We start from the raw sequence: 24,594 nt of genomic DNA on the forward strand, positions 1-24,594 counted from the left end.
CTACCATTCCCTCTGCTTGTGCTCTTCTGTCTATCTCTCTGTCAAATAAATAAATAAAATCTTCAAAAAAAAAGATTTAAATGCTGATGCAGAGGTGCTGGCCAATGTAATAAAATAAGAAAAATAATTGAGACCAGATGATACTATCATCGATAGAGAATCAGAAAGAGTAAACGAACAAAATAGATAGAACTGATGAAGAGACTGAATGCAAGACCAATATAGGTGGAACACAGGATTTTTAGGACAATGAAGTTATTCTGTAGGATACTGTAATGGTGGAGACATGACATTGCATATTTGTCAAAACTCATAGAATATACAACACAAAGAGTAAACTGTGGACTTCCATTAATAATAATGTACCAATACTCACTCATCAACTGTAACAAATATACCACACTAATGAAGGATGTAATGTTAATAATAGGGGAAACTGGGGCTGTGGGGGAGAAAGAAGTCTGTGGGAGCTTTTTTATTTTTAAAGATTTTATTCATTTATTTGAGAGAGAGAGAACTAGAGAAGGAGCACAAGCAGGGGGAGCAGCAGAGGGAGAGGGAGAAGCAGACTCCCTGCTAAGCAGGGAGCCCGAAGCAGGGCTCAATCCCAGGACCCTGAGATCATGACCTGAGCTGAAGGCAGTCACTCAACCAACTAAGCCACCCAGGCACCCCTATGGGAGCTTTCTAAACATTCTGCTCAATCTTTCTGTAACTCTAACTGTTCTAAAATACAAAGTCAATTAATTAAAAAAATAAATCAATAAAATAATTACCAAAAAGGGTGCTTGCTACTAAGTCACTGTTCAATAAACACCAACATGTCTAATATGGGTAAACCAGTTGGCACATAGTACAGGCTCAATAAATGTCAATTATTTTAAAATATTCTTCTATTTCGATTATAAAAATGAATGACTTTAAAAATTAAATATAAGAGCATCTGAATCGCTCAGTCAGTTAAATGTCTGCCTTTGGCTCAGGTCATGATCTTGAGACTCTGGGACAAAGCCCCACATCACGCTCCCTGTTTATCAGGGAGTCTACTTCTCCCTCTCTCTCTCCCCCTCACTCGTGCTCTTTTTCTCTCAAATAAAAAAATAAAATCTTTAATAAATAAATAAATAAAATAAAAATTAAATATATACTATGGAAAAGGAGACCCTACATATACCATCTTGACTTTTTTTGAGCATAGAATAGTGGTGTTCAACCGGGAATGATTTTGCTCCTCTGGAAACACTGGTGATATCTGAAGACATCTTTGGTTATCACAACTTAGGGGGTGGGAGGATGTTCCTGGCATCTAGTGGGTAAAAGCCAGGAATACTTCTCAACACTCTTCAATCCACAGAACAGCACTCAATAATAGAGGCTTATTCAGCCCAAAATGTCAACAGTGCCATGACTGAGAAATTCTGGCACTGACTCTTTTTTTTTTTTTTTTAATCAGAGTGAGACCTGATTAAGGGTATGACTAGGCAACTTACTTTTTCTTCCTGTCACCTGGAGTCCTGTGAAGCCCCACCCTGATCTTTTTATCACCAGCCTGGTTTCTGTCCCCTGAAATCACTATGACCTATATTCCAGTCTCTTGAGATGGACATTTGGACTATCTTTTTTTTAACCCCTAGCCCTTCACTTTTCTGAACCCCAAAATGTCCCCCATACACACCAATGCATTGCCTTGGGCCAGGACCAGGCAACATCATTCAAGGGCTCAGAGTCCCTGATCTCTGCTGACTCTGGGAGGTCTTACTATAAAGCTCTGGTGATCAAGACAAGGTAGTGGTGGTATAGGCATAGACCAGGGGTCCTCACCCAGGGGCAGTTTTGCCCCCAGGGGATATTGGGCAATATCTGGAGATATTTTTCGTTGTCATGACTCAGGGGAAGTGCTACTGGCATCGGGTAAGTCAAGGCGGGGGATGTTACCACATATCCCACAACACTGTAGCTACAGCAGGACAGTCCCCACCACAAAGGATGATTTAGACTCAAGTATCAATAATGCCAAGAACGAGAAACACTGGGATAGAGAAATAGACCAGTGAACCAAAATGAGAGTCAAGAAATAACCCACACATGTATTGACCACTTGATTTCTGACAAAGGTGCCAAGATAATTCACTTGAGATTCAGGGAAAAAATGTTTCATACAAAAAGTTTGACTCTTTTTTTTTTTTTAAATATTGTATTTATGTATTTGTCAGAAAGAGAGAGCACAAGTAGGGGGAGCGGCGGGCAGAGGGAGAAGCAGGTTCCCCTCCAAGCAAGGAACCCAATGCGGGACTCATTCCAGGACCCTGAGATCATGACCTGAGCTGAAGGCAGACACTCAGCCGACTGAGCCACCCAGGTGTCCCCCAAAGGCTTAACTCTTAAAACAATACAGCTCCTAGAAATAAAGGAGAATGTCTTAATGATTATAGGTTAAGCAAAAGTTTCTTTAATTGGCACAAAAAGTCTCAGCTTTAAAAGAAAAAAAATTGCACTACCCTGATACCAAAATCAGACAGACATTAGAAAGGAAAACTACAGACCAATATCCCTTATGAACAATAATGCAAAAATCCTTAACAAAATACTAGCAAACTAATGTCAGCGGCACATTAAAAAGATTATAAACACCATGACCAAGTGAGATTTATTCCTAGAATGCAAGGATGGTTTCACATATGAAACTATCAAAGTAATTTTCCACTTTAACAAAATGAAGGGAAAAAACAGGATCATCTCAAATGATGCAAAAAAAAAAAAAAGGATTTGAAAGAAAGTAACACCCCTTTATGATAAAAACATTCAACAAACTGGGAATAGAAGAAAACTACCTTAACATATGAAAAACCCACAGCTCACCTTATAGTCAATGGTGAAAGATTGAAAGCCTTTCTTCTAAGGTCAGGAATAAGACAAAGATGTCTGCTTTTGTCACTTCTATAAATGTCACTTTAGCATTTCTAGCCAAAGCAATTAGACATGAAAAAGAAATAAAAACACCAAATTGGAAAGGAAGAAATAAAATAATTTCTGTTGGCAAACGGAATGATATTATAGGAAAGCCCTAAAGATTCCATAAAAGAAACCGTAAGACCTAATAAACCAATTCAACAAAGTTGCAAGGTAGAATTTTGCAAGATACTAATCAATACACAAATTCAGTTGCATTTTTATACGCTAATAATGAGCCATATGAAAAAAATTTCAGAAAACAATTTCATTTACAATAACATTAAAAAAGAATAAAATAGGGGTGCCTGGGTGGCTCAGTTGTTAAACGTCTGCTTTTGGCTCAGGTCATGATCCTGGGGTCCTGGGATCAAGCCCAGCATTGGGCTCCCTGCTCAGCAGGGAGCCTGCTTCTCCCTCTGCCTGCCACTCCCCTGGTCATGCTTTCTTGCTCTCTCTCTCTCTCTGTCAAATAAACAAAATCTTTAAAAAAATAAAAATAAAATAAAAAAGAATAAAATATTAGGAAACACTTAGCCAAGGAGGTGAAAGACTTGTACACTAAAAACTACAAAATGTTCCTGAAAGAATTTAAAAGACAAATAGGAAGACATCCCATGTTCATGCACTGGAAGACTTAAGATTGTTAAGGTATCAACACTACCCAAAGCGATCTACAGAGTCAATTCAATATCTATCAAATTCTAATGGTGTTTTATTAAGAAATAGAAAAATCTATCATTAATTTCATATGGAATCTCAAGGGACCCCAAATAGCCAAAACAATGTAATAGACATCATAATATTGAGATTTATAAGAGACATACATATTTGGTCATTCAGATGACCAAAATACATTTCTCATATATATATATATGGTCTTCATTCACAGTTCCTAACTCATAGCTCTCAAAACCCTTGGAATTTCCAAAGTATAAGAGTGATGGGAGCATATTTTTTTATAACAGTTCATCTCCTGTCCTCAGTTCATTAAAATGCTTCAGAGCCATAGAATTGGAATGGGTGTCTTGTTATTCATAACAAGCCCTTTTCCACTGCAATGGGTTTTATGTTAGTGGGGTGACTTTTGAAAAATACTTAAGGATGGGACTGGTTGCCAGGGGAATCAATAGAAGGTTGGAACTTTGAGCCCCACCTCCTGATTTCTGGGGAGGGGAGAGGGACTGGAGGTTGAATAAATCGCCAATAGCCAATGATTTAATCAACCTTGCCTATGTCACGAAGCCTCCATAAAAACCTCCATAAAAACCCTCCACAAGGGGCACCTGGGTGGCTCAGTCAGTTAAGTGTCTACCTTTGGCTCAAGTCATGATCCTGGGGTCCTGGTATGGAGCCCTGTTTTAGGCTTCCTGCTCAGCAGGGCGTCTTCTTCTCCCTCTCCCTCTGCCCCTCCACCCTGCTCATGCTCTCACTCTCTCGCTCTCTCTGTGTCAAATAAATAGAGAGAGCGAGAGAGACAGAGAGACAGAGAACAAGCACAGGCAGGGGGAACGGCAGGCAGGGGAGGAGCAGACTCCCTGCTGAGCAGGAAGCCTGATGCAGGACTCGATCCCAGGACCCCGGGATCATGACCTGAGCCAAAGGCAGCCACTTAACCAACTGAGCCACCCAGGCGCCCCAATAAATAAAATATTTTTAAAAACTCAATAAAAACTATGTTATGAGCTTCCAGGTTGGTGAACACTTGAAGATTTGAGGAGTGTTGTACTGGGAGAAAGCATGGAAGCTCCATGCCCTTTCCCCAGACCTTGCCCTATGCATCTCTTCCATCTGGTTCTTCCTGAATTATATCCTTTTATAATAAACTGATAGTGTAGAGAGTAAATGGGCTTTCTGAGTACTCTAAGCCTCTTTAGCAATTTAATCAAACCCAAGGAGGGGTTCATGGGAACATCTGATTTGTAGCCAGTTGGTCAGAAGTACAGGTAATGAGGTGCTGGGTGGTTCAGTTGATTAAGCATCCGACTCTTGATCTCAGCTCAGGTCTTGATCTTAGGGTCATGAGTTCAAGCCCCGAGTTGGGCTCCATACTAGGCGGGGAACCTACATTAAAAACAAAAAAAAAAAACAAAAAAACAAGGGGCGCCTGAATGGCTCAGTCGTTAAGCATCTGCCTTCGCCTCAGGTCGTGATCCCAGTGGGATCAAGCCCCGCGTTGGGCTCCCTGCTCAGCGGGAAGCCTGCTTCTCCCACTCCCCCTGCTTGTGTTCCCTCTCTCGCTGTGTCTCTCTCTATCAAATAAATAAATACAATCTTTAAAAAGTAAAAAAAGTACAGGTAACAACCTGGACTTAAGACTGGTAACCTGAAAAAAAAAATAGATTGGTAGCCTGAATTGGAAGGTATCGTTAAACAACCAATCTATAGTTGATCAGTAAGAATCCCGGATGACAACCTGGACTTGCAACTGTCATCTGAAAAGGGTGGGGGCAGCCTTGTAGGACTGAGACCTTAACCTATGGAATCTGATGCTGTCTTCAATAAATGTCAGAATTGGGTTGAATTTTGACAGCCACCTGGTGTTCTGAGAATTGCTTGGTCATATGAGGAAAACCCCCTTCTATACACTGGAATTGGATCCAGAACCCAAATAGACATGTAGACCAATGGAATAGAATGAAGAACCCAGAAACAAATACTTGTATATATGGTCAAATTATTATTATTAATTTTTAAGTAGGCTCCATGGTGAGCATGGAACCCAATGCAGGGCTTGAACTCACAACCCTGAGATTAAGACCTGAGCTGAGATCGAGAGTCAGAAGCTTAACCGAGTGAGCCACCCAGGTGCCCCTATGGTCAAATTATTTTGACAAGGATGCTAAGACCATTTAATGGGGGAGGGAGGAGAGAGTATTTTCAATAAATGGTGCTGGGAAAACTGGATATCCACAAGCCAAAGAATGAAGTTTGACTCTTGCCTTACACTATATAAAAAATTAACTCAATATGGAACAAAGACCTGAATGTGAGAGCTAAACCTATAAAACCCTTGGAATAAAACATTAAGGAAAGGCTTTAAAACATTGGATTTAGCAATGATTTCTTAGATATGACACCAAAAGGACAGACAACAAAAGAAAAAATAAACTGGACTTTATGAAAAATAAAAACTATTGTGCATCCAAGGACACTATCACAAGTGAAAAGACAACTCCCAGAACAGGAGGACATATTTGCAAATCACATAACTGCTAAGGGATTAATATCCAGAATTTTATTTATTTATTTATTTATTTATTTAAAAGATTTTATTTATTTATTTATTTGACACAAACACACAGCACAAGCAGGGGGAGCAGCAGAGAGAGAAGGGGAGGGAGAAGCAGTCTCCCTACTGAGCAGGAAGCACGATGCAGGGCCTGAGCCCAGGACTCTGGGACCATGACCCTAGCTGAAGGCAGCAGCTGAACTGACTGAGCCACCCAGGTGTCCCTATTTATTTATTTTAAAATTTATTTATTTTTTTAAAGATTTTTTTAAATTATTATTCATTTGAGACACAGAGATACAGAAAGAGGGAGCATGAGTAGGGACAGAGGCAGAGGGAGAGGGAGAGGCAGAAGCAGACTCCCTGCTGAGCCAGGAGCCCGATGTGGGACTTGATCCCAGGAACCCGGGATCATGACCTGAGCTGAAGGCAGATGCTTAACCATCTGAGCCACCCAGGTGCCCCTATTTTATTTATTTTTTAATTTTTTGAGAGGGAGAGAGAGAGGACAGAGAGAGCCTGTGCGTTCTCTAGGAGGGAGGGGCAGAGGGAGAGGGAGAGAGAGAGAATCTTAAGCAGGCTCCACACTCAGTGCAGAGTCCAGCACAGGACTCGATCTCACAACCCTGAGATCATGACCTGAGCCAAAATCAAGAGTCAGATATTTAACGGACTAAGCCACCCATGTGCCCCGGTTTTAATTAAGTAATTAGTAATAATTACAATAAATATATATAATAAATATATATTTGTTATATATAATTTATAAATATATAATAAATAAATATAATAAATAATAAATAAAATAAGATTTTATTTTTTAGTAATCTCTACACCCAATGTGGGGCTGGAACTCACAACCCTGAGATCAAGAGTTGCACACTCACCGACTGAGCCAGCCAGGCAACCCCCCCTTTTTAATTTTTTTGCAGAATATATTTAAAAACTCCTCTAATTCAACAACAGCAGCGAAGGAAACCATCTAATTTTTAAAATGGGCAAAAGGGTTAAATAGACATTCCTTCAAAGGAAATATACAAGTGGCCAATAAAAATAGGAAAAGATGCTCAACATCACTAATCATTAGGGAAATGTAAATCAAAACCACAGTGAAACACCATTTCACACCCATTGTTACAAAATAACAAGTGTTGGCAAGGATGTGAAGAAATTGGAATCTTTGTGCATTGCTGGCGGAAATGTACAATGTGCAGCTGCCTTGGAAAACATTATGAGGGTTCCTAAAAAAAGGAAACACAGAATGATTGTATAATCCACCAATGCCAAGTCTGGCTATATATCTAAAAGAATTGAAAGCAAATACTGAATAGATGTTTTACATCAATGTTCACAGCAGTGTTATTCACAATAGCCAAAAGGTGGAAATAATACAAATACAAATGTTGATTGATGGATGAATGTATAAACAGAATGTGGTATATCCACACAAGGGAATATTATTCAGCCTTGAAAAGGAAGGAAAATTTGACACATGCTACAACATGGATGAACCATGGAAGATTATGCAAAATGAAATAAGCCAGACACAAATGGACAAAGACGGCATGATTCCAATTACATGTCCCTAGAATAGTAGAACTCAGGGGCGCGTGGGTGGCTTAGTCGGTTAAGTGTCTGACTCTTGATTTCAGCTCAGGTCATGATCTCAGGGTGGTGAGATTGAGCCCCAAATTGGGCTCCACACTCAATGGGGGGTCTCTCCCTCTTCCTCTGCCCTACCCCCTACTCTCTCTCAAAGTAAATAAAATCTTAAAAAAAAAAAAAAGGGAAGGGCACCCGCATGGCTCAGTTGGTTGTGTCCGACTTCAGCTCAGGTCATGAAATCGGAGTCCTGGAATCAAGCCCCACATCAGGTTCTGGCGCTGAGCAGGGAGTCTGCTTGTCCTTCTTCCTCTCCCTCTGCCCCTCCCCCTGCTTGTGCTCTCTCTCTCTCTCTCTCTCTCTCTCTCTCAAATAAATAAATAAAATCTTAAAAGAATAAAAGGGGGCACCTGGGTGGCTCAGTCGGTTGAACATCTGTCTTTGGCTCGGGTCATGATCCCAGAGTTCTGGGATCGAGCCCCGTGTCAGGCTCCCAGCTCAGTGGGAAGCCTGCTTCTCCCCCTGCCCCTCCCCCCACCCCTAGCTTGTGCTCTCTCTCTCACTCTCTCTCTCTCAAACAAATAAACAAAATCTTAAAAAAAAAAAAAGAATAGTCAAACTCATAGACAAAAAAAGTAGAAAGGTGATTACCAGAGACTGGGGGGAGAGAGAAATGGGGGGTTGGTGTTCAATGGGTATAGAGTTTCAGTTTCAGATTATTAAAATTTCTGGAGATGGATGGTAGTGATGGTTGCCCAACAATGTGCATTTACTTACTGTCACTGAACTTTACACTTAAAAATGGTTAAAACGGTAATTTTTGTGTTGTGTATATTTTACCAAAAAAATGAAAAAAATGGGTAATTTTGATAAATCAAAACCACAGGGGCAACTGGGTGGCTCAGTTGGTTAAGCGAATGCCTTCAGCTCAGGTCATGATCCTGGAGTCCCAGGATGGAGTCCCGCATCGGGCTCCCTGCTCAGCAGGGAGTCTGCTTCTCTCTCTGACCATACCCCTTCTTGTGCTCTCTCTTTCTCAAATAAATAAATAAAATAAAATCTTTAAACAAACAAACAAACAAAAAACTATGAATTCTGCTCTTCCAAAGGCTGTCTTTAGTAACTGAGAGCAAGACACAAGCTGGGAGAAAATACTGGCACTGCATATAGCTAGCAAAGGACTTGTATCCAGAATACAAAAGAATTCTTAGGCTCGCCTGGGTGGCTCAGTCAGTTAAGCAACCAACTCTTGATTTCAGCTCAGGTCACGATCTCAGAGTCCCGGGAATGGAGCCCTGCCTCAGGCTCACCACTCAGCAGGGAGCCTGCTTCTCTCCCTCTCCCACTTCCTCTGCCCCTCCCCGATCATATGCGGGCACGCGTTCTCTTTAAAATAAATAAATAAATAAATCTTTTTAAAAATTTAAAAACGAATTCTTACAATAATAAGAGAATAAACAACTCAGTTTAAAAATGGGCAAAGGGTGGGGCGCCTGGGTGGCTCAGTCGTTGAGTGTCTGCCTTTGGCTCAGGTCATGGTCCCAAGGTCCTGGGATCAAGCGCTGCATCAGGCTCCCTGCTCAGCCGGAAGCCTGCTTCTCCCCTTGCTTGTGTTCCCTCTCTTGCTATGTCTCTATCTGTCAAATAAGTAAAATCTTTAAAAAAAAAATGGGCAAAAGTTTTGAATAGACACTTGGCCAAAGATACATGGATGGGCAACAAGCACATGAAAAGATGCTCAACATCATTAATCATCAGAAAAATATAAATCAAGACCAGGATGGGATGCCTGGGTAGCTTAGTTGGTTATGCATTTAGCTCGGGTCCCCCATGGTCCTGGGATGGAGTTTCCCCATCAGGCTCCGTTCCTTGCTCAGTGGGGAGCCTGCTCCTCCCTTGGCCTGCAGCTGCCCCCCACTGCTTGTGCTCTCTCTCTCTCTCTCTGACAAATAAATAAATAAGATCATTAAGAAAAAAAGACCATGGTTGTATACCATCACGCACCCACTAAAGTGACCAAAATTAAAAGGATGAACCTAACTAAGTTCTGGCAAGTATGTGGAACAACTGGAACTCTCTCTTTTTTAAAGATTTCATTTATTTATTTGAAAGAGAGTGTGTGCGCACAAGCAAGGGGAGGGGCAGAAGGAGAGGGAGAAGCTGACCCCCCCGCTGAGCAGGGAAGCCAACATGAGGCTTGATTCCAGGACCCCGATATCTTGACCTAAGCCTAAGGCAGACACTTAACCGACTGAGCCACTCAGGCACCCCAACAACTGAAACTCTCATACGTTGCTGGCAACAACGTGAAATGGGACAAACACTTTGGAAAACTGTTTGGCAGTTTCTTAAATAAACACACACTTACTATAGACTCTAGCCATTTCACTCCTAGGTATTTAACCAAGGGAAATGAAAGCATATGTCCACACAAAGATGTGTACGTGAATGTTCCCAGCAACTTTATTTGTAATAGCCCAAAATGGAAACAACCAAAGCGTTCATTACCTGGAAGTGAAACTGAATATAGGAAGCAGCGTTTATAGTTGGGGGGCCAGCAGGGGGCGTTCTGATGCCTCGACAACTGGACAATTGCAGACCTCCAACTGGAAGAAGCATACCTGGTATTTTCCAGTAGGAAGCCTATTGTACTAGCCCAGCAGGAGGAAAGGTTTTCTCCTTCAGCCCAGCCAGTGAGAAACTGCCACAACTCAGCCAATGAGAAACCATCACCATCCTGAACCCTCACTTTCCCCAAACCCTCAGTCACCCCTCCCAACTTCCTTCTTTTTTTTAGATTTTATTTATTTGAGAGAGAGAGAAGGACAGGAAGAGCACAAGCAGGGGGAGCAGCAGAGGGAGAGGGAGAAGCAGAATCCCTGCTGAGCAGGGAGCCCCTTGTGGGGCTGGATCCCAGGACCCCTGAGATCATGACCTGAGCTAAAGGCAGATGCTCAACCAGCTGAGCCACCCAAGCGCCCAACTTCTTTCTTTTTCTCTATAAAGTAATGTTCCTCTCTTTTTGTTCTCTAGACTTGGCTATGGTTTTGCCATAGCCTGCAGGTCCCAAATTGCAATTCCTCTGCCATTCCCGAATAAACCCATTTTGCTAGTAAAATAACTGGCTGCTTTATTTTCAAGGCTGACATAGTGAATCATTGAACAAACTGTGATTCATCCATACAGTGGGATACTCTTCAGCAATGGAAAGAATACACTATTGATAATGGGACAACACGGCTGGATCTCTAAAATATCAGCCAAACTGGCTTGTTCCGCCTTAGCCCCTCATGCCTCTTCTCACCTCCAAGTTGGGCTCTGCTCTGAGTGAGCACCACTAATCAGTGGAAAGTCTGCTTCCCATGCTACTTGATCAGTGATGGAAAATTTGCAATGGTCCCTTTTAAGTCCAAATCTAAAGGTCTCCAGAAAACAGCCTGTACAGAGGGCCAGGTCTCTGAGGGGGTGGAGAGAGGTCAGATCCCGAGGTATGTATTAACTTCCTGAACTGTCATAGCTTAAAATAATAGATATTTATTCTCTCCCAGCTCGGGAGGCCAGAAGTCCAAAATCAAGGTGTTGGCAGGCTGTACTCCTTCTGAAGGCTCTAAGAGAGAACCCCCCCCCGCCTTGCCTCTCTCCTGGCTTCTGGTGGCTCCAGCAATCCTTGATGTCCCTTGCCATGTAGATGTGTCAATCTCTGCCTCGGTGTCCACATGGCTTTCTCCCTATGTATCTGTCTCTTCTTTTCTTATAAGGACACAGTCATTGAGTTGAGGGCCCACCCTAATCCAGTATGACCTTATCTTAATCTAAGTACACTTGCCAAGACTCTTCAAGTAAGGTCACATTTGGAGGTTCTGGGTCTTGAATTTTGGGAGGACCCTATTGAACTGAGTAGGGGATGCTCCCTTGGGGACCACAGGAGCCATAGCAAGTATATGGGCAGATGTGAGTGCAGCCAGCTCTCAAAGTCCCAGAGACCCCCAAGGGACTGGTGCAGGGACAGTGTGGAGGCTGGCAGGGTCCAGGCAGAAAGGGCAGTGGGGAGGGGATGCTTCAAGAGCAAATCAGGAAGGGGAGAGAAGCTATGTGTCAGGGAGGGCAGCATAATGCACCCCGAGATGGCAATTATCACCTCGCTCTGATGCTTAAACACTCAGGTTTATTCGCTCAGTCTTGGGGCAAGAGACACTGAGATTCACACTCAGATCTGACCGAGGAGAGCACAGAACATCAAGCATCAAAGTCCGTTTATTGGATGTGCATGGATTAAATCTCCATCCAAAGTCAAGCACGTCCCCAGACATGGATTCGCCCAATCTATCTGACCCTGTCCACCAGTGACATGTTGGCAATAGACCTTCAGCATCATGCAGCTCCCAGGTCTGTCCCTGCCCAGACCCTACTTGACATAACCTCAGGCCACCTCACTGAGCCTTAGTTTATTCCTCTGTGAAGTGGGTTCATGCTCCTTAGTGGATGAGATACATAGTGTGCAGGCATTAGAGGATGATCGAAAATGTTATTTCTCCTTTATCCTCCCTTCTTGTTCCCAAGGTCAGGAGTCATGTGATGTCTGACCCTCCAAAGGGAGGAAAACAGGGGGGCAGTGAAGGTGGAAGAGCTGGTTTCCCAACTCTCAGTGAATCTCTGGTGTGCTCTGTGACCTTGGTCAAGTTGTTGCCCCTTTCCAGGCCTCAGTTTCCCCATCTGCGAAATGGGGTGCAGGGGGTTGTGCCTGAGGACCTCCCAAATCCTTGCTGATATTCAGACGTGTTCCAGAGAAGCGCTGGAGACTTTCTCAGACCTTAATGTTGGGCCTAGAGTTTTCCCATGTTGTCCAGAGGGGAGTCCAACATCTTTCTATTGTACGTAGAGAGAAATCTGGCTTCATTTTGGGGGAGCAGGTGAGGGTGCAGCATCTAAGACTAGGGGCTGGCTGGAAGGGGGCTGGATAAAATGACCTCCCAAAGGCAGGGCTTCACCTCTTTCCATAGGGTAGGGATCCCAAACTCATTTGCATAGGACACAGTCCAGGCAATTGGAGCCCGAGGCTGTTCTGTGGCGTGGGAGGGGCCACCCTGAGGTTCCATCCCAGGTGGTCAGTCCCCTGCTGGCTCAGAGGTCTGTCTCCCGAAGGTCCTGACCATGGTCATGTGCACTGCTGGGGGTCCAGGAGCCAGCTCCATTCACCTCCTTCTGCCCCAGGAAGAGCAGATGGTCCTCGTCCGTGGGCAGGAAGTCAGGAGGCCTCTTGGTTCCAGGGGGCAGTTCCTCAGCACCCTGGAATGAAAAGAGAAGAAAGACACTGTCAGAGATCCATTCTGCTCTGTGTTAGCTCAACCTCCAGACGGGATCCCTGAGGGCCTCGAAGGACAGAACCTGGGCAGGGTTGCACAACTGTCCCCTTGCTCAGTGCATCAGCCAGTCCTGTGCCTTCTGCCTCCAAAACCTCCACCGGCTTCTCTCTCTCCCCCCATGCCGTCACCTATAGTCCAAGCCGTCAATGCTTGCAAGGATGCCTGCCTCCCTCTCACTCTTTCTGCCTGCTCCCCTTCAAGAAAATAAGTATTTCCCCACAGCAGCTGAAAGGAGCTTTAAAAACACTCCAGCCAAATCCCTTCCCTCTCCATACCTCCCCTTCTCTCTCTCTCTTTTTTTTTTTTTGTTAAGTTTTTATTTATTTATTTGACAGAGAGAGACACAGCAAGAGAGGGAACACGAGCAGGGGGAGTGGGAGAGGGAGAAGCGGGCTCCTCGCCGAGCAGGGAGCCCGATGCGGGGCTCAATCCCAGGACCCTGGGATCATGACCTGAGCCGAAGGCAGACGCTTAACGACTGAGCCACCCAGGCGCCCAATACCTCTCCTTCTCAAGCTTCTGGCCTCAGCCTTTTGCCCCTGCTGTGCCCTCCATCAAGAATGCCCTTCCCCCAGATCTTCCTAGGGCTGGTTCCTCCTCCTTAGGGGCTCTATCTCTTACCTCTTCCAAGAGGCCACCCTCATCACAGTACCCTGTTTTATTGTCCTCATTACCTGCTGAGATCCTACTTATTTCTCAATTTAGCTTTCATCTGCTCCTCCTAGACAGTGGACAAGAACCCCAGCCCAGAGTAAGAAATGAGAAAATGAAACAGGGATTTCAAAGCAGAGGCATGTTTGGATCAGGGACAGCATTTTCCAAATTCAGGGAATTCACATAGCAACCACACAGCTTTGGGTGAAGTTGGCCTACCCCGGCTCATGTTTCTTATGTAAGATTTTCTCGAAGTTGACTCACTTCTGAATTAAGTACTTTTATTTACAGAAGAGATTTTAGGGGCGCCTGGGTGGCTCAGGTGGTTAAGCGCCTGCCTTCGGCTCAGGTCATGATCCCGGTGTCCTGGGATCGAGCCCCACGTCAGGCTCCCCGCTGGGCGGAGAGCATGCTTCTTCCTCTCCCTCTCCCTGCTGTTCTGCCTACTTGTGCTCTCTCTCTCTGTCAAATAAATACATAAAATCTTTAAAAAAAAAAAAGAAGGGATTTTAAATCAATACCTTAAAGGTAAACCAGTTTTACCTGCCACAGACTTGACGTAATACAAGGAAAGGAATAGTATGAAATTCTCAGTCTTTGTTAAAGGGTGTGACAAAAAGTGTTGAAGACATGTCAGCTCTCAACCAAGCCTTTTCTCTGGAAGACGCTGAGAAAGATGGTGACCCACCAATTCCCTCCCCTGACTTATGGCCATGCCCACGGGACCCAAAGTCACTTCACTGTCCCTCCCCCTGCTCTGGGAGCCAGCCCTGTGACTGACCTTCCCCAAGCTGTCATCCAAGGTAGCCACTTCTTCCTTGGGGGCCACCGATGCTGTCTGCCGTGCAAGATCCCACCATAGCAGCCCAGGACTCAAGGCACTGCGCTTGGTGGGGCCTGCGGGAAAGGGAGATATTTAGTGAAGAGGTGATGGGAACTGGAGAGGGAGGGGGAAGGGAGAGCTCTGATGGGTTCCAATCCCAGATTCGATAATGACCCACTGGGTACCCTGGCAAGCCTCTGCCCTTCTCTGGGCTTCAGTTTTCTCATCTACACAGTGAGGGGATGTAATACATCAGTGGGTGGTTCATTATTTCCCCAGCATCTAGAATAGTGTCTGGCACAGAGAAGGACTCAAGAAAGCCCTGGTGAATGTAAAGTCGGAGACACAGGAAGCAAGAACAGGTACTGTGATCACTATTAATTTCTCCTGATCTCTTTCCACTTCTCCGTGGCATTCAGAATTCCCGGAGGGACACGGAGTGGCTGAGGCCCTGCTGAGAAGATATTTCAGCATAATGGACAGAGCCTCGCGGCTTCACCCCATATCCTCTAGCAAGGACTTGGTTTTGGAGGCGGGGGAGAGGCTAGAAAGGCAGGTTGGGGCGAGGGGGGGGCGCCTCAGTTTCTCCTGCCTCGCAAAACGGGACCAGCCCTGCAAGGCGCAGAGTTTGTCCTGAAGGCGACACAGCCTAAAGGGTGCTGATGCGTCGTCCAGCACGTGGGGGCCATTTGGCTGACGGGAATGTCCTTCCTCTTCTTCCTGCCCAGTGGGTCCTGGAGGTAGAGGGATTCACAAGGTGATCTCTGAGAAGGCCATACGTCCTGCTTACCTGTCAAGCAGCTGACGAGGGCTCCACATAGCACAGTGCTCAGCGTGCCCAGGGCTCCATAGTAAAGATAGGAAATGGCATAGAAGCTGTCAGCTAAGGCGGGTCGATCAAGGTCCATTTCAGGGCTAGGGATAGGAGAGGTGTGCATGAGTCCAAAAGCCACTCCCAGTCTGTTCATTTCCTCCCATCTCCACTGTGAAGGCCTAGCCCAGTCTTCCATTATTGCTCACTCAGGTGTGTGCAGTAGCCACTTCTCTTTCTCTCCAGCTAACCCACTTCCACCCATAGGTGTTCTCTACACACAGCCAGAAGGAGCATTACTGAAATGTAACTCAGATTACTCCCTGTTACTGCTCACCACTCTCCACGGCTCCCTATTACTCTCAGAATCTACCCAAATTAAACTCTTAGAAGAAAACATAGGTGTGCATCTTTATGATCTTGGATTTGGTAATAGTTTCTTAGATCTGACATCAAAAGCACAAGCACAAGCAACCCAAGAAAACATAGATAAATTAGACTTCATCAAAACTGAAATCTTTTGTGCATCAAAGCACACTATCAAGAGATATGAAAAGACAACCCAGAGTGGAAGAAAATATTTGCAAATCATACATCTGTCTAAGGATCTACTGTCCAGAATACATAAAGATTTAAAGAATATATAAATTATAACTCAACAATAAAAAAACAAATGAACTAATTAAAAAATGGGCAAAGGGTTTGACTAGGCATTTCTTGGAAAAAAAAAAAAAGATATAGGGGTGTCTGGGTGGCTCAGATGGTTAAGCATCTGCCTTCGGCTCAGATCATGATCTCCAAGTCCTGGGATCAAGCCCCACATCGAGCCCCCTGCTCCTCGGGGAGTCTGCTTCTCCCTCTCCCTCTGCTCTTCCACCCCCACTCATGCTCTCTCTCTCAAATAAATAGATAAAATATTTTAAAAGTGTTTAAAAATAATTTAAAAAGAACTTCTATATGATCCAGTAGTTCCATTCCTAGGTACAAACCAAGAGAAATGAAACCGTACGTCCACACCAAAACTTGTACACAAATGATCATAGCAGCACTGTTCACAGTAGCCAAAAAGTGGAAACAACCCGGATGTCCAAGGGATGAATGGATAAACAAATGTGGTCCATCCATACAGGGAATATTATTCAGCCATAAAAAGGAATCAAGCCCTCATATGTGCTACAATGTGGATAAACCTTGAAAACACCAAAAACAAAACAAAAACCTTGAAAACATCATGTTGAGTGAAAGAAGCCAGACAAAACAGGCCATGTATTGTATAATTCCATTTATAATAAATGTCCAGACAGGCAAATCCATAGCAACAGAAAGTGGATTAGTGGTTGCCAGGGGCTGGGGGGAGGGGGAGATGGGGAGTGCCTGCTCATGGAGATGGGGCTTCCTTGTGAGGTGATGAAAGTGTTCTTGAGTTAATGGTGATGGTTGTATAACCTTGTGAATCCACTAAAAACCACTTTTAAATGGCTCATTTTATGGTCTGTAAATTATAGCTCCAGAGTAATAATCATAATAAAGAATCAGACCAAATTCTTCTGGCTGGACCTCATCTATCCTTCTTGGCCCACTAAATACACCCCATCCTCCCCATAGTTGGAATGCACTAAACTGAACCCGACCTCAGGCCCTTTGCACTTTCCCTTCTCTCCACTGGGAATGCCCTTCCTTCACCTCTTCCCAAGCACATTCCTCTTTTGCATTCAAGACTCAGTTTCAGAGCCCCCCTCCCCCACCACACCCTCTCAGGCCACACCCACCCTTCTGAGCAGCCGGCTCACCTGGGGTTCCTGCTGGAGGTGTTGGTGGCCAGGAGCTGGCCCAGGAGGCCAGAGGCATTGGCTGAGGGCACGACACAGCCGGCAGCCGATGATGGCAGGACTCCCAAGGACTGGGTGCTGGGCGGGTATAGAGTGGCACCCACGGCCACCCACAGCGAGAGCGCCAAGCCGGTGGCCAGCCCAGAGAGGACGCCCTGGGGGCAGAGCCCAGGTCAGGGGAGAGAGGCCATGTGCCCTCCCAACTCCTAGCTGCCCCCACTCACCAGCGTGTTGCAGGCAGGAAGAAACATCCCCAGGATGAAGGCTCCAAGGAGGGGGCCGCTGATGACTCCCATGACGGTGAAGGAGCCCTGTGAGAAAGGGTGGGGAGGGGGAGCTGAGGGCAGAGGCATCCCACCTCTCCTGGCTTCAGTTTGCTTGCTGGAAAGCAAGACCTGAGTAATTCCACTGTGGACCCTGAGACTCTGCTTGTTTCCCTAAAAGGGACGGGACTCCCTGTCCCTGTGTCTCTCTCCCCTGTGTTGGAGGCAAAGACGCGGATTCTCTCTCCTGACAAATTCTGGTCCCACCTCTGAGCCACGGTGAGGCCCTCCCTGCCTCCAAGCCACCCGCCCCCCCCACCCCCCATCTCCCATTGCCACCAGGCAGGTGGCTGCAGAAAGTATCAGGCTGGTGGCATCGGACAAAACCCAGTTCTGCCACGAAAAGTAGGACCCTCTCTGGGTTTCAGTTCAATGCAGACGTTGCCCCGTTTCTTGTGGAGATGGGGCTGGGTCAGGGCGGGGGGCTCACCTGGAGGACGCCTCCCCCCAGCAGTGAGGACAGAGCTGCCACGGTGAGACAGGCTGAGCCATAGATGAGTGCTGTTGCAGATGGGGGGTGGCATGGTCAGCGGGGAGATGCCGCCTTGCCCCCCCAACCCGAGTTCCTCCAACTCACAGAGCCCCTTGGAGACCATTACGAGTCTCTGGGGTGCGAGGCTGGGCAGCCGGGGTTTGATGAGGTCCTCCACGGTGACCGCAGCCATGGCATTAATGCTGGTGGAGGCGGTGCTGAGAGTGGGGTGGGGCGAGTGGTCAACAGGCCTCATCAAGGGACTGGCCACACACCCCCCGGGGTCCACCTGCTGTGGGAGGCCCCAGCTGCTCATACCATCTGACTTGCCAGAATTCCCCAAGAGTGGAGAAGTCCACCACCCCACCATCCGCACCCCCAGATCTGAGACGCTCCCATGAGAGCAAGGACACCCCTGACCAAGGACACAAATGACACAATTTCTCATGACATAGCAATCATAGAGTGCCAAGAACTGCTTGGGACCCTGGTCACAGCAGGAGCAGGGATGTGCCAGAAGTCACAGAGTATTTGAAAACACTAGAATGTGAGGCCCCTGAGGGCAGGAGTGGGGGACCACTTGGTCACAGCTGTGCCCTGGGATTTAGAACGGCAGTGCCTGCCACATATGCACATAGTAGGTGCTCAGTGCGTAGTAGGTGCTCAATAAACATTTGTTTGGGGGCAGAAGGCAGGAAAGAAAGAAGGGAGAGGGAAGTCGGGTGTGGCCCTGCCAGGTGTTAAGAAGGTGAAAACCCCACAGCTGGGGTCCTTGTCCCCAGGGCGTGCCTTCTGCTGGAGCCCACCTGAGCTGCCCACTGGGGACCAAGCAGGAACTGTAATGATGAACATGCCCAGAACGTTCTATCCCACAGAGGGGCAGCTGGGTGAGCAAGGAGGGCTGCTTACCTGAGGGTGCCACTGTAGGCACAGGCCAGAAAGAGCCCAGGGACTCCAGGCAGGTCCTCGAAGATGTCCAGCACCAGCAAGGGCATGTACTGGCGGGGGTGGGGTGGGGTGGGGTGAGGGAGAGTCGGGGGTTGGCATCCAGGACAGCAGCACCCCGAGCATGAGGGATTCTGTCTGTCCTCACACTGCATGTCCCCAGGGCCCAGTGCAGACTGGGCTCACAGTGGGCACTGTGTGTGTGTTTGTTGATTGACTGTGTGCCCTGGGATCCCAGTGAGGCAGAGTCCCGCGTCATCTCTGCTTTACTGATGAGGACAGTAAAACTATAGGTGCAGCCCTTGGCTGAGGTTGCAGAGTCAGGTAGTCCAGGAGCTGACCCCAGCGGAGGACAGCAGATGGGACAGCCTTCCCTCTTCTGCCGATTCTGAACTGACTCTGAACCAGGCATGGCTCCTGGCCCTGGTGCTGCCCCTGCTCACATTTGACCTCAGGCAGTTGCTTCCCACCCACTCCAGCCCCAGTTTCCTCATCTGTAAAATGGGGGCCATGACAGCCTTGGCCTCATCACATGTTGAAGGGTTTTATGGGAGACTAACTGCTTGTGAAAGGAACAGCATAAGGCACAGAGCAGGTGCTTAGGTCATGAGAGCTGGTGATTATTTTTATCAACACTATCATTTCATGCTGAACCATGGTCCCATCTCCTCCTTAATATCCCTCAGGGAGGGCCCCTGGGTGGCTCAGTTGGTTGAGCGACTGCCTTCTGCTCAGGTCATGATCCTGGAGTCTCAGGATCTTGAGTCCCACATTGCGCTCAAGTCTGCTTCTCCCTCTGACCGTCCCCCCCTCATGCTCTCTCTCTCTCAAATAAAATCTTAAAAAAAAATATCCCTCAGGGAGTCTCTGACTCCAAATCTGAATGTGCCCCTCCCCTGCGCGCCCACTTCCCCTAAGGCTCCCCACTGCCTCCCAGCCTTGTCTTCCCTGCTCCTTCCAGATCCTCCTCTGTGCCAAGCTCTTTGCTGCCCCTGGACCTCTGAGGAGGCTGTTCTCTCTTCTAGGAATGCTGTTCCACCCTTGCTCCCAGAGGTTCATCCATGCATAAGTTCAGAATGGGGGTGGGGAGGGCAGGAGTGGCCTAGGAGCCTGGGCCAGACTTACCTGGTCTGGGGCAGAGATACGCCCTGCAAGGAGAGGGTCACAGTCTACATAGATCGTGAACATGATGATACCACAGCCAGCAGCACTGAGCACGATCAGGAACAGGCCCAGCTGGTTGATAAGCAAGGCCCTGGGGGGAGGGGCAGCCTCAGGCTGGGGAGGGGGGCAGCTGGTCCCAGAGGCCCCCACCCTGCCCCTCCTAAACACTCACAGCTTGGCCTGCTTCTCTGTGCGACAGGCCACATAGCGCTGCACCTGTGCTTGGTTCACACCATACATTGAGAGCCAGACCAATGTGCCACCCACCACAAGAGTCCAGAATGTGTAGCGGCTCCGCGGGTCCAGGTCAAACCTGGATAAGAGTGGGACAAGACAGCCATATGGGAATGCCACATTGACTTCACCCTCCCAAGGGCCCCAGATGGCCATTCTGAACCTTATGGGCCTTGAGGGGACTTTTGGGGTGGGTTTTGAAATGTGAGTAGGAGTTTGCCAGATCGAAAATTTATTTATTTACTGAGTCGTCCATGTATGCATTCAAAAACCTTTCTGGGGCACCTGGGTGGCTCAGTTGTTAAGCATCTGCCTTCGGCTCAGGTCATGATCTCTGGGTCCTGGGATCGAGCCCCGCATCGGGCTCCCTGCTCAGCGGGGAGTCTGCTTCTCCCTCTCCCTCTCCCCCTGCTTGTGTTCCCTGTCTCGCTGTTTCTGTCTCTCTCTCTCTCTCTGTCAAATAAATAAATAAAATCTTAAAAAAATAAACAATGGCTGAAAAATTCCCCAAATTGGGAAATATATGGAAATCTTGGGACATGAAGCTTAAAGTCCCCTGTAAGACTGAATCCAAAAAAGACTTCACCAAGACGCATTATAAAAAAAAAAAAAATTGTCAAAAATTTTAAAAAGACCAAAAAAAAAAAAGTGTCTGTGCCCAGCTGGGACCTCAGAGAGTCGTCAGTCTCCAGTCTGGGCTGGGGGACATGGTGAGACAGATGGAGGGATGCGGGCTAGGGCAGTCTAGAGAGGGGAGGCACATGTTTGGTGTGTGGGGAGTCTGGGAAGTGAAGCAGGGAGGGCTTCCTGGAGCAGAAGCATTGGTTGGCTTCTCCCAGGGCAGAGGGATGTCAGTTCCACCTCTCTGTAGGACCCTCTCTACGGTTTTACTCACTCTATCTGGTTCATCCGGGAGTGGTTCTGGGCAATCTCAAACACGTGCCGGGGCCCACCCACCAGCATGATCCCTCGGGCCAGGACAGCCCAGAAGCCAGTTAGCATCACCACGACCTGGAACACATCAGTCCAGACCACAGCCTTCATGCCGCCCTGCAAGATGTGACAGACGGGGAGGCAGGGGGTCAGATAGGGATCTGTCTGAGGCTAACCCAGTTTGGCTTACAACAGTGGCTGGGACTGGTGCCTCTCTCTGCCGGTTTCCTCATTCGGAAAATGGTGTTGTGAGGATTTAATTAGTTCGTATGAGGAAAATCTTTGCAGTAGCACCTACCACATACACGTTCAGTGAGTGAATGAGTGATGGCTGTCAGCATTATCATTACTACTATGACGATTGTAATAGCAATCTTAGCTATTGCTTTTACCCTTCCAGCCTCCATACCGCTGCCTTCCCATGGGAGCCCCTTGATTTGCCTTTGGAGAAGCCCCTTCTCCCTCAAAGGCCATCCACTGGAAGCCAATCGACTCCCAGCTCCAGAAATAGCCAACCAGAGTATCTTCGCAGCCCCCCAAACTTCTGTGATTGGTTCATCCTGCACGCAAGACTGGGGCCAGCCAACCAGAACCCTCCTAGGACTTTTGCCAGCCCATCCTGAAATAGGAACTCACTTTCTGAGCTGATGGGACCCCAAGAGATGGGAGAGGGGCCCAGAAGACGCTGTTGTAGCCCCTGGGTCCAGCCAGTCCTGAAGCTAGCATATCCCTGGACTCTCAGCAATAAGCCTTTCAAATGACTTGTTATTAAAATGAGGAAACAGAGGTCCAGCTGAGATGCAGGTTTCCTCAGCAGAAAGGGCAAGTAAGGAGTGGATGGTGGCTTCAGGGTCTCCCTGACCCAGTGGGCATGGGTGTCACGTGGGGTGGGGGTGTCACTCACCACAGTCGTGTAGAAGGTACAGATGGCTCCAGTGGACAGGAGCGAGGCCCAGATGTGCAACCCAGTCACTGCACAAGGAAACCGCCCCACCATTATGCCTCCAGGCAGGGTGCAAACTTGGCCCCTAGTGTCTAGGGTCTCATCTCTTCGGGATTCTTCCTCCCCAAGTCTCTCCTGGGGCTGCCCCTCCCCTCTCCTTCGGTCTAGTCTCAAAGCCTTTGCTCCCTCCCGGTCACCCTCCCGAGATCTCCCAGAGTCAAACCTTGATTCAGGATGAGGGCGGGGGCGTAGATCACGATGCCAGTATACAGCACCTATGGGTAGAGAGCCGGGACCAAGTGAGGCCCGCGGAGGACGGGGAAGGGGGTAGGAAGAGAATAGCGGTGGCGGAGCTTGCGGTGTCCGGCCAGTAGGGGATCCGGAGCTCGGTGGGGGCGGGGTCAGGCCGGGCGTATAGGGGCGGGTCTTTGGGCCGCAGGGGGCGGGGCCAGAAAGGTTGAGGATGGGCCTGAGAAGGGCCTTACAGGATGGGGGTGGGACCCTAAGGGCGGGGCCGTGACGGAAGGTGGGGCTGCGGGCGGGGCCGACGGAGACCCGGACCCGAGCGGGATCTGAGCCGGACCCTGAGGGCGAGGGCGGGGCCGAAGCCACTCACTGTGGCTACCAGGTACTGCAGGGTCCCGCAGAGCCGCACACTGCGGCTGAAGCGCAGCTCCAGGTACTGCAAGGAGGAGCCGAGGCTCGTGGTCACCTGGACAGGTACTACCCAGGAGATCGAGGCCTCTGGGGTACTTCACCCGCCCTCGTGGCTTCTGCCCTCCCTCCGGAGGCCAACTTCTCTCTCCACCCTTGTCGGTGGGGGGCCCCCGCCAAGCGCACAGATTCCGATCAGTGTGCACACATCTGTGCACACGCGCCATCCCCGCTCCTGGGCACACGAAGTGTGCCCAGGAAGACGGATCGGTCAAAGGTATGCGTTCTTCCGCCCCCACTGGTGGCTCATTGGTCCCCGGGGCGGTGTCGCTCAGAGTCAACAAGCGGACTCTACACTGCCTGTGGCCAACTGTTCTTGGTCGCCTACTGTCTACCGGTCACGATTTTAATCACTTTACCCCCTGCCCTGGAGGGAAGTCCTCTTATTAGCCCAGTTTGACACTTGGGAGGCCCGAGCAGAGTAAGCGGGGAAGTCGGGTTTCGAACCGTTGGCCCACTGTCCGACGATCGCTCAGCTGTGCGCACGCCCAAGCATGTGGGGGGAGGGGGGCATGTTCGTGCCTGTCCACACTTGGTGCACACCTGGCTCCGCCTTGCGCGGGCTTCCACCGAGGAGAACCAGGACGGCGGCTCCTCTTCTTCCTGCCCCTCACCCCGCTGCCTGGGGCTACTTCCCAGAACCCTCCGCACCTGTCTAACTGTTAAAGCCCCAAGGAGCCCGCCGGCCGCCCCCTGTACAGCACGTCAAAGCCCAGGACCTCCCCGCCACATCCCTGCGTTCTCAGCCAGGCAGGTCCTGCCTCCGGGCCTCTGCCCGGTACCTGGTAGGTGCTGGTGAGGCCCAGGCGGTAGAAGACCGGCATGAAGAGCTGGGCGGTGAGCAGGGAGTTGAGCAACTGTCCCAGGCACATCCAGAGGAACTTGAAGCCAAAGCGGTAGGCCTCGGCGGGCACGCCCAACACCTGTACCGCCGACATGAAGCTGGCGGCCAGCGAGAGGCCAACGGGCAGGGCGGCCAGGCGCCGGCCCCCGGTGAAGAAGTCCTCCGCGCTGCGCTGCCCGCCCCGCGCCAGCCCGACCCACAGCCCGATGCCTGTGGACACCAGCAGCATGAGGGCGAAGACCGCGTAATCCCAGGCTCCGAACGTGGCCCGCGCTCCTGCCTCGACGACCGCCATGAGGTGCAGGTGCGAGGGCCAAGCGCGTCCTCGGCCCTTCCAGCCACCCCGCGTGCCACCCCCACCCCCCCACCCCCGGTAAGGGAAACTGGCAGCGACCGAGGAGGCAGGGCTGCGTGGAGATGGGAGGATGCTTGGCCTCTGCAGCGAGGCCGCACACCTGTCTCCTGCGGCCCCTGGAGGGAGGGAGTGGAAGGGACTCGGGCCGGGGCTCCCTGGGCAAGGAATCTGTGGATCCTCGCTGCGGCGGTCTGCCTCCCTGTCCCTCCTCTTCGACGCGTCTGCCTCTGCCGTCTGTCCGTCGGTGCCCCTCGCCTCCCGCTCGGTAAGGCTGGCTCCTTGCAGCGGTGTGTCGGCCGCCCAGCCGTCGGTCTCTCTCCCTGGGAGCTGTGCTCGGCGCTCGGACCTCGACGGGAGGTCTCCGTAGGGCTTAAAGGGGTGGCTCCCGGCGACCGGCTGTGGAT

General features: G+C 48.8%; 1 protein-coding gene across 2 annotated transcripts; it reads right to left on the reverse strand.

Annotated features, from left to right (window-relative positions):
• Window positions 1-12,904: 12,904 nt before the first annotated feature.
• Window positions 12,905-24,130, reverse strand: SLC5A5 (solute carrier family 5 member 5). Of its 2 annotated transcripts, XM_088022246.1 has the most exons (16): window positions 23,774-24,130; window positions 22,894-22,959; window positions 22,501-22,552; window positions 22,239-22,306; window positions 21,297-21,451; window positions 20,340-20,480; window positions 20,129-20,258; window positions 18,968-19,056; window positions 18,164-18,276; window positions 18,017-18,087; window positions 17,488-17,574; window positions 17,225-17,418; window positions 15,414-15,538; window positions 14,582-14,697; window positions 13,821-13,823; window positions 12,905-13,069 (listed from the first exon to the last, which is right to left on the reverse strand). In XM_088022246.1, the coding sequence occupies exons 1-16, from the start codon at window positions 24,128-24,130 to the stop codon at window positions 12,905-12,907; spliced, it is 1,932 nt and encodes a 643-aa protein (XP_087878372.1). The 2 variants fall into 2 exon arrangements, with proteins under 2 accessions (XP_087878372.1, XP_027943035.1); XM_028087234.1 differs by lacking the exon at window positions 13,821-13,823.
• Between the last annotated feature and the right edge of the window lie 464 nt (window positions 24,131-24,594).

This window comes from Eumetopias jubatus, unplaced genomic scaffold (genome assembly GCF_037043125.1).
Source record: "Eumetopias jubatus isolate StellerSeaLion01/CBP00866 unplaced genomic scaffold, mEumJub1_p1.0 scaffold_1, whole genome shotgun sequence".
Classification (NCBI taxonomy): domain Eukaryota; kingdom Metazoa; phylum Chordata; class Mammalia; order Carnivora; family Otariidae; genus Eumetopias; species Eumetopias jubatus.